Consider the following 18,636-nt stretch of genomic DNA (forward strand, 5'->3'; position numbering starts at 1 on the left):
ATATTAGTGTGAGCATGGCCTTGTTAATTCATCAGAAAAGGCTGTTGGATTTACTAGTTTAGAATGTAATTTCCCCCTAAATTACAGTTTTAAACTGACTGTAATTCCGTTAATATGTTGACATTTTTAAAGAATCATTCACTCTACATTTACATTTACTAAAAAAAGGTACAAAAGTTGGACAGGACCCTTCAAAAGGGTTCTAATATGTACCATTTAGGTACTAATATGTACACTTTTCTTTTAACAGTATACTGAACGATTAACGTTTTTATGTTATTTACATGGTTCTCCAAGGTACATCCATACCCAAAAACCTTTCTGAACCTTTTTATTTATATAACATGGACTTATAACAATAGAAAAAGAAGCCAAAATATTGATTGGATATTAAAAATAAAATGCATTTATATTGATATTTGGGCCTGGGCCTTGCTCTGTACAAACAAACAAATAAAAGTCACCAACAAAATCACAATCACACACACAGCAGCTCACACAGAAATTCTTAGGTCGTGCCCTTATTGTGTTGCATGGCTTTGGTTTCATCCTGACAAGTGGTAATTGATTCCGCTAGCCTGCGCCGGCGGTAAGTGGGGGTGTGCGCTCGAGTTTCACTGAAAACAAATCGCTCTTTTCTGCGGCCTGACCTTCCCTTCCCTCCTCTGTCCAGCCTCACGTCTTCATCTCCTCTCTGCTCACACTTTCATCCTCTTCATCATGCCATTTAAGTGCTAAAATCTGTTGTGTGTGTGTTTGTTACTAAAGTCTTAGTTGAAATATTTCATATTCAGATATTGTCCATTTTTCTTTCTAAACCATTTAAGAATGTGATATTTACATATACACTAGTGTTCAGTCGGTGATATTAAGGAAGTCTCTTCTGCTCACCAAGGCTGCATTTATGTGATCAGAAAATACTGTAAAAACAGTAATATTGTGAAATATTATTACAGTTTAAAATAGCTATATCCATGTGAATATATATATATATAGTAAAGTGTAATTTATTCCTGTGATCAAAGCTGAATTTTCAGCATCATTACTCCAGTCTTCAGTGTCACATGATCCTTCAGAAATCACTCTAATATGATGATTTGATGCTCAAGAAACATTTATGATTATTATTAATGTTGAAAACAGTCATGCTGCTTCATATTTCTGTTGAAACTGATGCATATTATTTTTCATGATTCTGTGATGAATAGAAAGTTCAAAAGAACAGCATTTATTTTAAAATTAGTCTTTTGTAACATTATAAAATGATCCTTGCTGAACCATAAAGAATCATTTGTTTAAAAAACAAACAAACTTTTGATTAGAAATGAAAAAGATTAGAGGTCAAATGTACAATATTTTAAGATTACGACTTAAAAGAACAAAAGACATATAAATAAATCAATGCCATAAAGAAAGTAAATTTTAAAATGGACTAAAATGAATAAGTAAAATAATGACATACACAGAATTAAAATAATGCAGCACAGTATGAATGGACAAGTACACACATGTGTTTTCATTTTAAAATATGTCTGAAATACTGCAGGAAAAACATCAATTTATGATTACGATTAAACAGATCATCTTGTTTCTATCTCTGCCATCAGATACAGAACATGCTAAATGAAATCCAACACTGACCTCTAGTGAAAGATTTCAGCAAGAGCTGACAGGAACAAATATCAATTTAAAAGTCATCTGAAAAAAATCTGTCTCGAGGTATAAAACTGCTATAACACAATGAAACATTTTTGTTTTTATGTTGCAAAACAAGAATTCTGTTGCTCTCAGAGAGGAACATGAATGCTGCAAAAATGCTGGTTCCGGCTCTTGGGTTTTGTTCTGGTTTTGACTCCAAAACCGCTAAACAAACAAATAAGAAAAGGCTACTTTCTTGTCCACATCAGGCAAACATGTTCTTTCGAGTGTTGAAGTTTTGAAGCTTACTCACAGACGGGCTCTCATCACATGTATTCAGGCCCTAAAGGGTAATGAATTACTGGATGCTCTCAGGTTAGCTTCTCTCTTCCCAGCAACAGTCTCGCAGTGAGTCCCGTCCTCTCCTGACATCACGGCTCAGAGCAAACAGAGGCAGACACTTCCTGTGTCATTAACTTTCCACAGCAGGAACACATTCGTTTTCTCACCCAAAACTTTCCAGAAGTTCAGGAGAGAGCAAACGTAATTTGCTTTATTAGAGATGGCACTGTAGCTCACATTGCTCATATTCTTGATATGAATGATTTCTCAAATCATGAGGCGGACTATAAAATGGGCATAAATGTAAAAAGAAAAAGAAAAAAGTACGCTAGAGGCCATAATTTAATTTATTTGAAGGTTCACTCTTTTCACTTGGGCCAGAACACCCTAGTAACTGTCTAGCAACACCCAACTATCCAGAACAGCCTACACTCTAAAAACTGCTGGGTTAAAAAATAACCCAACCTTAACCACACCGCTGGGTCACTATTGGACAGAACACGCGCTGGGTTGGTTTGACCCAAGTGCTGGGTTTTACCATTTAACCCATATTTCTGGGTCATTCATTTGACTCAACCAGTGGGTGAAATTAACCCTCTTGCTGGGTTAAGTCTTACTCATGTGCTGGGTTATTTCTTGTCTCATTGCCTTAATAAAATTAGTAACAAATATTTGTTATATTACGAATGTAAAATAATTATTATCTCTGTAATACAATAAACCAGAGAGGCCACAGTATATGTGATTTCAATCTTATTTAATTTTTTTTTAATTTTATACATTTCTTTAATACTTTTCGTTACTGAATACAAATGTTAATCAATGTCAAAGGTCTGACATGTCCCCCTCATTTCATCCCTGAGGCACAGAATGTGCTGCAATTCACCAGTCATCCCATTTTGTAAATATTCAACCATGTTGGTCCTCACAAGTCAAGTAGAGTCATCTTTAATTATATAGCACTTTTTACAATACATATTGTATCAAAGCAGCTTCACAGTAATACTGTAACACGAAAATAATACAACAAAGTTTGTTTCTAGATGAAAAATTGCGTCATTGTCCACCTTAAGGCAAATCAATAATATTGTTGAATATTAAATGTCCCCAACTAAGCAAGCCAAAAGCCAAGGCAACAGTGGCAAGGAACCAAAACTCCATCAGGAGACAGAATGGAGAAAAAAACCTTGGGAGAAACCAGGCTCAGTCGCTCAGTTCTCCCCTGGCCATCGAGCGAACAGTGTATGATTATGATTCAGGCAGCATTACAGGTCAGAGGTCAGATTGAATAAGAAAATTCAGAATATTTATCCAGTTCCATCTGGTTGGAAGTCGGAGTCATCACACCGGTATGGAGACGAGTTTGTTGAGGATCAGTCGTGTCGATGAGGCCTTCACAGGGCTGATGAGGCTGGCACATCAGGGATGCGTCATGGATGGGTCCAGGCGCAGGTCCACCTTCTGATCTGGATACGGCCTGGATCCGGCTGACTTCAGTAAACTTTAGAATGAACAGAAAGACAAAAATTAGCATAGATGCCATTCTTCTTATTAAATAATGAGTACATCAGGTGTTATAGGAAAGTGTCCCCGGTTCCGGCTGACCTATGCAGCCTAATAATCATTTAACTGATTTGAATAATAGAAATGTATAATGTTCTATATGAATGCCAGGTAAAAGATATGCGTTTTAAACTGACAGAGTGAGTCTGCTTCCCAGACAATCACTTAGAGTGTTGCAATAAAACTGACATGCAAGTTAATTTTTTTTTGTGGAAGTATCAATTTATTATTGAATATGCAATTAAAATATTGCAAACATTAAATGACCAAATGTGAAAAACAAACAAAATGTGTATTCAGTATTTGCAAACTGAATTATAGTAATAGTAATAAAAGAGTAATTTGGACAAATATTATCAACATTAAGGCATTCAAATAAAACATTAGACTACTTTATTAAAAGTAAAATATTACTGTAATGTTGATAGTGTCTTTAACGTTAAAACTCACAAACCCACAAAGCTGCTCGTTAATCTCCTAACTGGCGCTGATGATCGCCTCGTTTAGATGTTACACACAATAAAATACTTCGGGTAGGCTATCGTAAGTTTGCATTTTTTAAGTTTTAAATATTGACGATCATTCGTTCAACTAAACGGGTTTACTTTTCTTCTCAAAACTGACGCCTGTCCATTTATTTCTCCTTTCCTCAGTCGCTGTTTATAAAGATTGCAAGTCATATCCTACATAATAAAAACTAGGCTATATCAAGCTCTTGAAAGCCTTTTTTGGCAGAAACGATGGTTCGAGACAGTACAGAAGACACACGCAGATTGTGCTGGAACTTACCTCAGTCACTTCTTCTGACGAGTATTTCTAAAACTACGCCAGCAGACTTTTCACTCACAACTCACTAGCTAACCTACATAAGAGACTCATTTGCCGCTGATTTTACGTGCGAGCCCTGTGAGGAAAGTGCGCGTATGGATTTCATACAAAAGCTTATCTCACTTTTAAATACGCAACGTCCACAATGAATAGGCCTACGATAATTACATGATGAATTTAGAATTTAAACTGCATATTTCAAAAAGGCTGCTGATATAGCTGGTTTAATTTCAACTAAGGATTTAACGTGGCATTTTGTCAAAAAAATTCTAACCGGCTAGCTGTGGCTATTTAATGTTTCACAGAAATAAATAGTTACCCCTCACACTTCCATATCAAAGACTGTATGTTGAACAGTGAAATTAGCTTGCTGCTACCACCACAACTTATTAAAAAATATAGGTAAACATTCATATTAACTTACCATAAAACAGCTGCCTGCTCCGAGTGGCGTGCTCCTCGAGTCAGAAGTGAAGAATCCAGAAAGTTCCGCAAAGAATGAAAAAAGTAACCAGTTGCTGGGTCAAAATAACCCAACCAGCGGTTTATTTGTGAATGACCCCCTTACAACTCATTTGACCCAGCATGATCAACCCAATTATGTGTTTACAGTACCCCAAACAGCCCAACTTTTTGACCCAGCACAATCAACCCAACAATTTGTTTACAGAAACAACCCAGCATTTTTTTGAGTGTAGGAACACCCTAGCAACCATCCAAAACACTCTGTGAGTCAATATATATATATATATATATACACACATATACACCTCTTATTAGGCATATATATATATATATATATATACAGAGTATATATATATATATATATATATACAGAGTTTTTCATGCTTGACAAGATTAGTCGAGCATAGCAAGAACAAAATTTATCTAAATTATATATATATATATATATATATATATATATATATATATACAATTTAGATACAGTTTATTCTTGCTATGCTCGACTAAAAACTGCTAATTATCATATTATTTCAAATTGAAAATTAGAAATGTGGCAACTGAAGTTTAAGCTGAAGTACTAAAATAACTAAAACTGAAATAAAAATTAATTAATTTTTGTTTAACTAATAAAACTGTCAAAAGCACATGACAGTATCACTAAAACCTGAAGTAAAATTAAAAGTTAATTTGAAAATATTAATAAATACTATAATATTCACAAATCATGATTGACGTCAAAACGCTCCTTGGTTATAAAAAAAAAACACACCATATATTAATCACTTAAAAAAAAAATTGTATATTTATTATTAGTTTAAATGCACCAATGCATCATAGTCATCAAACGCACTTCAGCTCATGCTAATTTCTTCTCATATGCATGAAGGCTATTTGCATTGGCGCACACATCAAACGTCGTCCCGATCCGGGATGGCCCTTTTGACCCTGATGAGGAGTGGATAAAGTCATCGGGTGCGCTGCTGTGTAAGCAGTGATAAGGCACTTCTTAATGTGTTTGCACAGGGGCCGGAGTAAAAAGGGCCTCTGACGCAGAAGGGCCCATGCCTGCCGCCACCGGCACAATGGAGACCCCGACACCAAACACAACCCCAAATGTCACACAACGCCTGGAGGGAGGAGCGGCCTGATTGGTCGGTGTCAGCGTGGGTGTCTCGATTTAAAAGCACCGGTGGATGTGGGGTGACGGTAGAGAAAATACTGTAAAGTACAGCACACTTGACAAGCCTTCTCATCTTAGAGGCGCATCAGTGTAAAAGAGCAAACAGGTGTATGAATCCACCCAGAGATCGCATTCGTTTAGACTTCATCGCTAGCTGGACCGTCTCACCTTCAGGTCATTGAGATGTATAAGGTGGACATGTTGAAAGTGTTGACCGCAGTCGCTCTGCTGACTGTCGCTTCGGTCTTGGATGCTGCTCCGATGATGCCTGGAGAAGAACCAACGGATGGAGGTAAGACCGGTCAAAACCAGCTCACATGCTTTTTCCCCAATGCATTCAATGTATACATTTGATTAGTTCATGCATTTTAAGTCAAGTCAAATTTCAAAGCAGCTTTTCAGAAAATCATGAGGAAAATGTTTATAATCTTGGTGCATTCAGCAGAATACAGTCTCCTGGGAAATGAACTCTTGACCTCGGCATTATGCTCTGTATTTGAGCTTCAGGAACGCTCATTTATAACCGTGTGGTCCCAACACTCACAAATGCAAAAGTCTTAGTGAATTATACATGTTTCAAGAATCAACTTTGTCTCAGATGTGTTTTCCCTTTGGAGAAATAAAAACAGATGCAAATGAATCAATAGAAATATTTTGATATTGGGAAAATTTGATGAGAAATCTTTGACTTTTGATTGCATGTACACATCTTCGCACAGTTAGTGCCATTTATTTATTAGATGTCTTCTGAAACTTGCGTGAGAGATACTGGGGTCTTTTTCTCATAAAAACATCTGAGAGATAAAAGACCTCTTTTAAATCTATATATTTTTTGTCTAGGAGAGACATCTGAGACATTAAGGCAAGACGCTACATAGTGAAACTATTGTTATTTATGCACTGGTCAATTTTGAGGTGTTTTTTCCCCCAGATTAGTCTTTTTTCAGACATTTAAGTGTGTATCTTATTGCACTTGATCTATTTGCATCAGTAGATTTCAGTTACAATAAATATATTAGAGTTTTTCCCTCCAGAAATCTCCACTTCACCAGCTTTGCATAAGGTTTGTTCATTGTATAAATCACTCACCTGATTTATACTCTGACCATAACTTTTTATTCCCCAAAACAAAAAAGTTTTCTGATTTATTGAGTGATAAAAAGAGATGTCAAAAAAAATGTTTAACTCCCAACAAAATCAAACATGAAAATTTAATCGAATGTTCAGGTTTCTGTTCTGGACGTTTATGCAAATCAGTGCACATTTAATTGGATAATTCTTTATTGCATATTCAACATTTAAGAAAACAGTTGTCTGTGATCCATCAGCTGGGGAACGTATGCTGATATCTATCAGTAAACATGTCCACCCTGTCCACCTGTGTGTCTCTTCTCGATGTTAGTTTCGCTGTCGTCAAGTCTACAGACTCAGAGATGGCGCTGGACCAAGACAATCAGTCCAGTGGCGCCGGCTCTTGTGGTCCTCTGTTGGTCTTGTGCTGTCCGCACTTCCAGTGTGTGCAAACCTTAAATCTGTCGTTCCACATTCAGGTTCTGGACTCGTCCTCCTGCTAAAATTGGCTCGGGAGTTTCAAGCAGGGTTATGTAAAGCTTGAATTAGGTCATTCGGTCCCGGCGGATCACATTTAGGTTAATGTTCTTACAGAATTCGTTGACCTGGATCTTCACCATGCAGCAATAAATCTCAAAGTTATTGAATGTACGTGCACAAAAAGTATTCATAAATCAGTAAGTGCATGTATGCACTGATAGGTCATGCTAATTTATTACCATATGCATGAATGCGGTGCACTTTTTCAACAATTACTTTGGATTAAGGGGATAACACCACTCTTATTTTATCTAGAGCTCCTTCGAAGTGTTTTTAATGGAGTGATGGCAAGTTCAGAGTTTGCAAATGTCCAAAATACGCACCTACGACGTCACCGAAACGGTCGTCCAAGCAACTCTCCGACTTCCCCAAGACTTCGGTCAACATGGATGCAGCTCCACATGTGTTTGTACATGAGTGTGAACAAGCCATTTGTCAGCGTCCACCTCTAAGATCAGAATGATGATGAAGGACGGGTTAGAAAGTTCCTCGGACAAAAAGTATTTATCATCTGTTATGTCGTGTGTGTTTGTCCAAGCCGAGAAAAGAAGGGATGTTTGATGTTCGGAATGTCTCTTTTCAAGGTTCTCAGGGTGTTTCAGTGCATTGGCATTTCCCATTGACTTGTTTCTATGGGTATGGGAACAATTCTGTGTCAACAGGACTTATGAGACAAACCCTTTCAGAGGACAGAAGGATGCATCATTCCGGTACCAACCGTAAACTGGGATTTTAGAGACATGCAAACACTTTTCTGTAGCTGAAACTAATTGAGTTGCATTCCACTGAGCAATAAAGCTACAAAATTAAATTTTTTCCAATTCTTATTTCTTATGGAATATTGCATTATTTATTATTAATCCATGCACAACATTAGTGTTATTATTTTGAACTCATCTGCACTCATAATCTTTAATCAGAGTATCTTCCCCTCCATCTTGCAGCGACATCTCTTTTCTTTTCTGATGACAAGCGGAGCAACCTGTCACTCACATGAGATAAACCAATCAATTCCCCATGGACAAAATTAAGCCCCGCCCACATTTGTTCTTGTTTGTGAAGCCGTTTCACTCAGATAGGCCTATACATCACAACACACTCTTAAAAATAATGGAGAATGAAGAAACTTCAGAACTTAACATAAAAATGTTCTTCGTATGTTTGAAGAAAAGTGTAGGGAGGAAAAGACTATCGCAACTTCCGTTTCATGCCGACTTGTTTGTATTTCCCTCCAGATCCACGGAGAACCGGCGTGGATGAAATAAATCCAGCACGAGCGAAGCTACTGAGGACCCGACCAATGACGACATTTCCCGATGGAGATGGAAAGACTGTAGCAATGCGAGCATTAGACGAAATAATCACAGCGACAAGTAGCCCAAATGTCAGACACAAAACCTTAGACACAGGTGTCAATAATCTCTTAAAGACACTAACACTCCTTTCTGACGGACACGAGGAGATTCAGCCGAGTGATGGATCTCTGAGGACAGACCGCACAACCAGTTCTCCCGATTCCCAGAGGATAACGGAGAAGAACCGGCTGTTCAGGCTGTCCGACAAACAATCCCAGCCTGATCCCGTCACAGATGCTCGAGAGGAGCTGGTGAAGATGTTGAGTGCACTTGAGGAGCTTCACAAGTTAGTGAACAGCACACTGAGCCACCGGATCACCATCATGACCAGAGGTGTGCTTGATTTAGTGTTTTAAGGAAATGATTTTATTCAACCAGGATGCATTAAATTGATCAAAAGTGACAGAATATTTATATTCCAAATAAACGCTGTTCTTTTGAACTTTCTATTGATCAAATTATCCTAAAAATATGTTTCCACAAAAATATGAAGCTGTTTTCAACATGTTTCTCGAGCATCAAATCCTCATATTAGAGTGATTTCTGAAGGATCATGTGACACTGAAGACTGGAGTAATGATGCTGAACATTCAGCTTTGATCACAGGATATAAATTACACTTTACTATATATTCACATAGAAAATATATATATTTTTTAATATTTCACAATTTTACTGTATTTTAAATCAAATAAATGTAGCCTTGGTTAGCAGAAGAGACTTTTCACAAAAACCTTTTTTTTTTAAATCGTAACTTTTTGTAAAAAAAAATTTTTATATATATTTTTATATATAAAATCTTGGCTACCCCCCCCCCCCCCTTTTTCCCCACACTATTCACAATTTTACTGTATTTTAAATCAAATAAATGTAGCCTTGGTTAGCAGAAGAGACTTTTCACAAAAAAAAAATAAATAAATAACTTTTTGTAAAAAAGAAAAAAGAATGTTTTATATATAAAAAACATTTATGTATAAAATCTATTTATATATAAAATCTTGGCTTTTTTCCCCTTCTTCTTGTGAAGGAAATAGCAATGGACGAGGTACCGGGAAAAAGAACAAAATGGTACGTTCAGTTCCCAAAACAATCACAAGCATATACACTAAAGTTCAATTTGAGCTTTATGATAGAAATCATATTTTATAACCAGCAGGTCGTGACAGATGGACACCTGAAGCCCACCACAGCGACCACTATAGACAGCGGTGGGATTTCACCCAAGGCTAGCACTGACCAGATGGATCCCAAACTCAACGGAAAAGCCTCTAAAAAGTCGAACCCATCAGCTAAGAAACCCAACAAAAGAGGTACGATGCAGACCAGCTGGTTTGGATAACAAAATGTCATGTTACACCCATACATTAACCATTATTTATCTTTCTCTGAACACAGTGTGCTTCTGGAAGTACTGCTCTCAGAACTGAGCTTCACCCTCATTTCACCAACCTCTGAAATGCCAAGCAACAAATCCTGTTCTCAAACATAGATGCTTAAACTCTTCTCAATGGACCATCAATAACATGACTGACCCCTCTGACCCCCTGTGACGTGTGTACCCTTGATTTTGTGCACGAAATCCTGTTAACCTTCGATCTGCAACATCTTCGTTGTTTGTTGCAAGCTCCAATAAAAATGAAAAAGCATGCAAAAATACTGTGATAATAAAGAGAACTTTATTTTTCTACAGATATCTCTCTCGGTGATCATTGCAAAATCACAAATACGACAGTGGACGTGATCTTTGTTGAGACTGGCCTCACTGTATTAGTGTTTGCACAAGTTCTCAAAGTTAGAGGTCAGGATGAAACTCGGAGACCACCGGCTTCATTGAGTCTTTTCATCTCGTTCTTCGTGCTTGTTTTGTCAAAAATTAAAAACCATGAAGACTTGATGAGTTCTGATTCGTTTAATATGAGGCGTCATAAGGCGTTCATGCAAGGTTACAAAGATGCATAAAAAGAATGTTTTAACAAATTCTATGCATTGATAAAAACAATCAAATATAAATGAAGCAGTTTCGGCGTAAGCGTGGAAAGACAAAACAATTACCTAGAAATGTCATTCATTTAAAAAATCCATCAACCTGTGGAATAAAGCCTTGTGTGATATATATATATATATATATATATATATATATATATATATATATATATATATATAAAAGGAGGGTTTCATTAACCATACACAGTGATATTGTAAATAATGAACATGATTTTCCATATTATTATTATTATTATTATTTTAAATATAAAATGTAAATATAAAATGTATGTGTAAATATTCTGGCCTGACAGAAAGAATCACAAGTAAAAATTCAGAAATAAACAACATATATGCAAAAAAAATAATAAAATAGAGATCCATAGCTTAAAAATGATTATGAGATCAATTTTGGTCAAGGCCATGGTGAACATTATGAATATACCATATCTAGTCTATCTATATCATCCAAAAAAAAAAAAAAAGCTCTAACAAGTGCTGGGTTGCTTCAACCCAATCTGGGTCAAATATAGACAAACCCAGCATTTATTTTTATCATTAAATTGGTCAAATATGGGTTATATTTTTAAATTACATTTTTTTACCCAATGTTTGGGTTTGTCCATATTTGACCCAAAACTGGGTTAAAACAACCCTGCATTTTTTAGAGACAGACAAGATACATATATGAAGTTGTTCAGTGTACTAACAGACAGAATATTGTATCTCGGTGTCTGGTATTATACTATTTTTCTGGTCCTGCCAATGATTTAAGGAGAACTGATGCCATTCTACCGATTTAGGATCAATACACCATATGCAGCTCCACCAGTGAGTGCATTCACACACACACACACACACACACACACACACACACACACACACACACACACACACACACACACACACACTATATGACGTTGCTCACAAGAGAACTATGAGTTACCACTACTTGTCTGGTCATCCTGAACTATTTGATCTTTTTGGCGACGTCCAGGTAAGCGAACTCGATCTCCCGGTCGGCAGGGCAGGTGTTCATGAACTCTTCTCTCTGGTAGGCGCTATTCAGATATCGCAAAACTCCGGTCATTTCAGCAGGAATCTCAAAACCTCTGTATTTCCTGGCAACAATCTACAAACAAGAGTATGCAGGTGATTAAACTGGTTGGGTATATGAAATCCAGCATATGCATTTTAAATTACTGAGTAAAAATATATATAATTGCAGTGTGGTCCAGAAGTTATTTATATATATATATAGTCAAACCAAAAATTATTTAGACACCAGATATATTTTTTTATATATTTTTTAGTACACTGTAAAAATGTGTATTATAAATAAGTTATGACAACATATGTTAAGCAATCAAAATCAAAATAAGTTAAGCAGTTTTCAAGTTATACAAGATTCATTTAAGTCAGTTTAATGTAATTTAAGTTGATATTACTTAAACATCCAAGTTGATTGTACTTAAAAATTTAAGGCAAATTTTGTGTTTTCTTTAATTGCTAATGCTCTTTTTACACACAGACTGAACACAATGAAGCATTGCTTGGTGATTGGTTGAGCTAAACTGGTATTATCTAATTGTGTAGTTAAATTTAACAGCTGACAGATATTCAACATAATTCATGTGTGAGACAGTCTAACAGAAGGACGGACAAAACCAGTCAGATATCAGCTGAGGTCATAACTCTGAGTTCTTTAGTACCATTTTCTAAACTATAGCGAATAAACTGATAATGTGAGAAATGTTGAAGGAGTCTGAATAAATTTTAGTTTGACTGTGTGTGTGTGTGTGTGTGTGTGTGTGTGTGTATGTGTGTGTGTTAGTTTAGCCATTAAACTCTAGAGGGCGCAGACTGATCAGTCCTTTACATGCAATCTGCCAGCAATCACATCATTACCGCACGGCACAAGCTGATTGGTCTCTGCTGATCCTGCAGCCAATGAGATTGCTTGCTCAAAATTTAAATAGTCTGGTTCATTGTTTTCTGTAATGTAGTCCTGAACCCCTCTACCTCCCCCAGCTCCACCTGCCTAAATCTGCTATGGGATTTACTGTATATGTATGACATGTGTATTTATGCATCAGCAGTGAGTCTGTGTCTCTATTAGCAGTACAGTAGCTCTGCAACTATATACAGTATATAATATATATTATTCTGCATGTCATTAATAAAGCAAAAGGGGTACACTCTAAATATGACAACATTTCAAAAGTATGCAGTTATGTACATTTTTCAATTCAGCTTTTCACTGCGATTAAAATTAAGATTTTACATTAAGATTTAAATGATCAATTAGGATATTTTAAACAAATCTTTCAGGAAAGGGAACATTTTGTTGATGAAAAAAAGGAGGAGCGTGAAGAAAAGCACCTTCATGATGTGTAGTTTGGGAAGCAGGTTACAGTCGGCCAGCGTGAGGTCCGGTCCGTCCAGGAATCCTCGTGTGGACGCTTCGGGATCATCTGTGCTGTTGGCATCAATCTCCTCGGGCAGCGGCGTCTGCAAATACTCATCCAGCCTCTTCAGGGACTTCAGAAGAGCTTTCTCCAGACCTGAATACATAAAACTCCAAATAAAACACTATAATGGAGGAAAAGAGTCACAACCAGGACTATCTGTGTACTAAAAGCCATTAAACTCACCCTCATTAGCTTCTTTACGAGGGTTCTTGATGTAGGCAGAAAACTTGGCAAAAACATCTATTCCTGCTGTGTTGGATTCTGGATGCTTTGCTGACAACTTTGGGTATCTACAAAAAAAAACAAAAACAAAGATTAGTTTTAAGTATCTGAGGCAAGTAAGAAAGAAATGGGAAGTGAACCGATAGAGAAAGTACCGTGGTGGGACCAGTCGTTCCTCGAGGAACTCCTCGATCTTGTTGACGTCCACCAGAACCTCTCCGTTGAAGGTCATGAATGGAGGGTTGGTTCCTGGAGCGAGATCCTGTAGATCTGCAGGCTTCCTGTGAGACGCGGATCAACAAACCCGCCCTTCGTCAGCAAGGTTATGGCTAAGTAAATCTAAAACTATTAAAAATTGTTAATTGAAATAGAAAATAAAATAAAATAAGGGTCTAACCCTAACTCGTAATTAGAAAGTGAAATAAAATAAGTTGAGGTACTAAAATCACTAAAACTTAAATTAAAAACTAAAAATTAAAGCTAAATGGAAATGTAAAAAAAAATACAAAATTAAGAAAAAATTACAAAAACACATTGCTAAACAAAATTACTAAAACTTAACCCTTGTAATGCATTAAAAAAAACTGTATACACCTGTTGCAATTTTCGGTTTGTTTGATCTCGGTAGAACGTTAGCTTATAAAACAGTCATAACTTAATATTTTACAACTAAAATCACATTGTATCTGATCATGAGTGAATGTGCAAAAGTTTTGAATGTTACCGTGTTTTTACCATGCTACTACTTCTTTAAAATAAAAAAAATTCTATTTATAGAATTCTATAAAAAAAAAAAAGAAATTCTTTGAAATGTTGAATGAACTACAGTAAAAACCAATGCAAGATATTTTTTTTATCAATATTTATGAGAATTTTTATTTTGAATTATTAAATGAAATTTATAAGAACAATGTAATATATAAGAATTAAATAAATTTTTCTCAAGTTACTTCTGTAAAATACAACTTATAGATGTAACAAAAAAAAAACTAAAAAACTGCATAATTTCATGCGTAAAACCACAGTTCACTTACGGGTAAAAACAGACATGAAAGCAGAAGGTGTACCAAGTTTAAATGGTTATATCTCAGAAATTATTTTATTTAAAAAAAATCTAGGGAAAAATTACAGTCTTAACACATATCTAAAGTTTCATTTTCATACTAAAAAACATGGATTTTATTTTTATATTTTTTTATTTTATTTTGATGTACCTCTTCCTGGTCAAATGGACCCAAATGTATTTCTAAAATTAATATTAAAACTGAAAATATAAAAATAAAAGCCAATTAAAAATATTAATAAATACAATAATTGTGTGTGTGTATATATATATATATATATATATGTATATATGTATATATATATATATATATATATATATATATATATATATATATATATATATATATATATAATAATACTAAAATTTATCAAAAATCTTAGATTCCAATGGAACTTCCAATCATTATTTGTAAGCAAACGGATCTTAATATGATTAAATAAGATCCCAATGTACAATTTCAGGACAATTTCTATATGATTTAGTTAAATCAGAATATCTTTAGCTGTTTTCCAGGCGCATTTTATCCTGTTGGGAATCATAATTGTCCTAATGGGAAATCTGTGTTGTCTGAATCTGTCTCTGTGAATGTAGTGCTTCACCTCTTGAGGTCCACAGTGGTGACGTTGAAGATGACTCCTTTCAGCCAGAGGATCATGAAGAGTCTCTGAGAGAAGGGACAGTTCCCGAGACTCTCTCCATCACTGCCGGCCTGGGACACACACAACATGCCATCAGTCCTTTAACCACATCAGGAGTGTGGAGGAACAATGGGTTTGAACTGACGCTTTTGATTTCATTCTCTCTGCGCACTGCAAAAGTTTCCTGACACGTGAAGACACTGCACACAATGGCAAAATGATGATTTCAAGGTAATATGTTTATCTAAGATAACTAACGATGTTTAATATGTTGCAGATTTATGTAGATAATGTGAGAAATGTACAGGTTAATTTGTGAAATATGTTTGTCGCTACAAGATGTACGAACTTCAGAATAATACACACTCTTAAAAAATGCTAGGTTGTTTCAACCCAACTTTGGGTCAAATATGGACAAACCTAACTGTTGGGTTACATTTTTAAATTACATTTTTAACCCAGCGTTGGGGTTTGTCCATATCTGACCCAAAGTTGGGTTAAAACAACCCTGCATTTTTTAGAGTGCAGAATTAAACGGACATGTAAAGAACTGACCAAAATGATTTAAATAGGCAAATTTATGTTTAAGTGGTTAATTACTTTATATATATATATATATATATATATATATATATATATATATATATATATATATATATATATATATATATATATATATATATATATACTGTATACAACGCTAGGGCGCCCCCTCACTGCCTTTTTTTACATGATTTTAAATTTCCACAAAAATTAAATGGGAAATAAAAGACATTAAATGGATAGTTCACCCAAAAAAATGTTTTGTCATCATTTACTCACCCTCATGTTGTACCAAACTTGAATGAGTTTCTTTCTATTTTAAAGAATTGTTGATAACCACCAAAAACTTGATGGACCCCATTGACTTCAATAGTATGTTTTTCCTACTGTGGGGTCCGTCAACTCTCTGGTTACCAACATTCTTCAAAATATCTTCTGTGTTCAACAGAACAAAGAAACTCATACAGGTTTGGAGCAACATAAGGGTGAATAAGTAATGACAAAATGTTCATTTTTGGGTGAACTATCCCTTTAAGGGAGCTTTCGTCCTCATTGAGCGCCACAATAAATTACGAAAAAGGGGTAAATAAGCTTAAGCTTAAACTGTTCAGCTGCAGAACAAACAACATCACAAGATGTAGTCAATACTAACACTAGAATGAAAATATTGGCGTTTCACATTCATACGATTCATTTCAGCAACTCTGTGAGAGTCTGTGATTTTACTAACTCTATAAGTAACTTTGCAGCTACTTGTCAACTATCAGTCATTAGAGTATTAGTAATACTTAATAACTCTTTTTTTGATGCTCCTCAACAGATATTCTATTGACAATCAGAATCTTTGCATCTACATGTCAACTTATTCTACTAACCCAAACCCTTAAACTAACAGTCTAGTACTAATGAGAGTTAGTTGACATGTAGTTGTAAAGTTACTTATAGTTAGTAGAACATCCAAAGTGCACTGATTTCACTTGTCAGCAGGCAGCTTGTTCAGATAAATAGTTAATTATGTGATTAGCCTAATAAATGTTTATTTTGCCTGGGAAAATGCTTTAATAAACGCAATTAGCTCTAATTGATAGCACACAAAAAAGGCCACAGTTGAATAAAGCATAAAATTCAACCACACAAAAGAGTTTATCATTAATTTTATAAAGGAACACAATGCAGAATGATGTAGATATTATTGTGTCATCCTACAAGAACAAATGTTTTATTTCTTCGAAGGTTTAACGTGAGAACGTCTTACCTTGACAAACAGCTCGATGCTAGGAAATCCCAATTTTTTAGCTGCTACATCAAACCAAGCCATGGTGTAAATGCTTTCACATGTCTCATAATATCGAATGCAGAATGGTTTCTCAAAGCAAATTCTCTGAAGGCATGGAAAAGTCTTTCCAGAATGACTGATTACATTTGGTGTTCTGTGGGTGTTTGGGCTGGAGAACACGGTCAAACACGCAGGACACTGAGACACTGAGACGTTTGTTCATTGTTATCAGCGATAGAGACGCCGTTCATGAGACGTGCGTTATGAAAGAGTTTTGCAGAGTTGGGAATCGCTATTATGATTTCCAGTGTACAATCTAACACTGCACAATAATCTAGAAATAAACTATATACATTTCCATGTTGTATGTGTTATAAAGTGCCTTGGGGATCGTGTAGAGTTACTACTGTGTCACTGTATTCATGAGTCTGGAGGTTGTGGAATGATTATGTGAGGTCTGGCCACCTGAAGTTAAGCTGTGATGAGGGATGGATGAGGACCTGAGGGTAAAACAGACCGACATAACGCCAGTAGAGGGCAGTGCGGCTTCTTTAGAGACACTCGAAAACCTTACTTTGAATAGAAGCACACCAGTAACTGCACTGCAATTAAATTAATATAATTAATGTCACATTTGTGGGCCAATAAACAGCTGCCTATCAACCATCTAGAATACCAAAGAACTCCATAGCAGGTAACATGTTAAACACCATTAGGAACACCCTAGCAACCGCATAGCAACATGCTAAAAAAACCACACCCTAGCAACCATTAATAACACCCTAGCAACCGCATAGCAAATTAACCAGAGCACCATGGAAAGCAATCCAGAATACCCTAGCAACCCCATAGTAACAGCGTAAACACCATTCAGAACACCCTAGCAATAATCCAGAATACCCTAGCAACCCCATAGCAACGTTCTATTGCTAAACACCACTCCCTAGCAACATTCTAAAAACCATTCAGAACACCCTAACAATCGCATTGCAAAATGCTAAAAACCAGTGAACCCTAGCAATTATCCAGAACACCCTAGTAACAATCCAGAATACCCTAGCAACACCATAGCAATGTGCTAAACATCACGCAACATTCTAAATCCATTCAGAACACTCTAGCAATCGCATAGCAAAATGTTAAAAAACAATCAGAGAAACCCTAGCAATCATCCAGAACACCATAGCAACAATCCAGAATACCCTAGCAACCCCATAGCAACGTGCTAATGCTAAACACCACTCAGAACACCATAACAATCACCTAAAAAAACAGAGAACCCTGACAATTATCCAGAACACCCAAGCAACAATCCAGAATACCCTATGGCTACCGCACAGAAAAGTCCTAAATCAGAACACCTTAGTAACCATTAGGAACATCCTGACAACCACATGCAACACTAGCATCATGGCGGTGAGTTTTGCACATGCAGGAATCATATTATGACTGGAC

General features: G+C 35.9%; 2 protein-coding genes across 2 annotated transcripts; one reads left to right on the forward strand and one right to left on the reverse strand.

The window, feature by feature from the left end:
• Nucleotides 1–6,199: 6,199 nt before the first annotated feature.
• urp2 (urotensin II-related peptide) lies at nt 6,200–10,409 on the forward strand (the record flags this gene model as incomplete). Its single annotated transcript, XM_081362337.1, has 5 exons — nt 6,200–6,308; nt 8,863–9,315; nt 10,010–10,050; nt 10,139–10,292; nt 10,378–10,409. 5 exons carry the CDS (start codon nt 6,200–6,202, stop codon nt 10,407–10,409), a joined length of 789 nt encoding a protein of 262 aa, XP_081218463.1.
• A 745-nt stretch (nt 10,410–11,154) lies between these two features.
• On the reverse strand, nt 11,155–17,293 carry LOC308688400 (chloride intracellular channel protein 4). Its single transcript, XM_081361413.1, has 6 exons — nt 17,161–17,293; nt 15,324–15,433; nt 13,814–13,939; nt 13,620–13,726; nt 13,348–13,529; nt 11,155–12,097 (listed from the first exon to the last, which is right to left on the reverse strand). Exons 1-6 carry the CDS (start codon nt 17,221–17,223, stop codon nt 11,936–11,938), a joined length of 750 nt encoding a protein of 249 aa, XP_081217539.1. The 5' UTR covers nt 17,224–17,293; the 3' UTR covers nt 11,155–11,935.
• Nucleotides 17,294–18,636: the final 1,343 nt, after the last annotated feature.

This window comes from Scardinius erythrophthalmus (genome assembly GCF_964197995.2).
Source record: "Scardinius erythrophthalmus genome assembly, chromosome: 3".
Lineage (NCBI taxonomy): Eukaryota > Metazoa > Chordata > Actinopteri > Cypriniformes > Leuciscidae > Scardinius > Scardinius erythrophthalmus.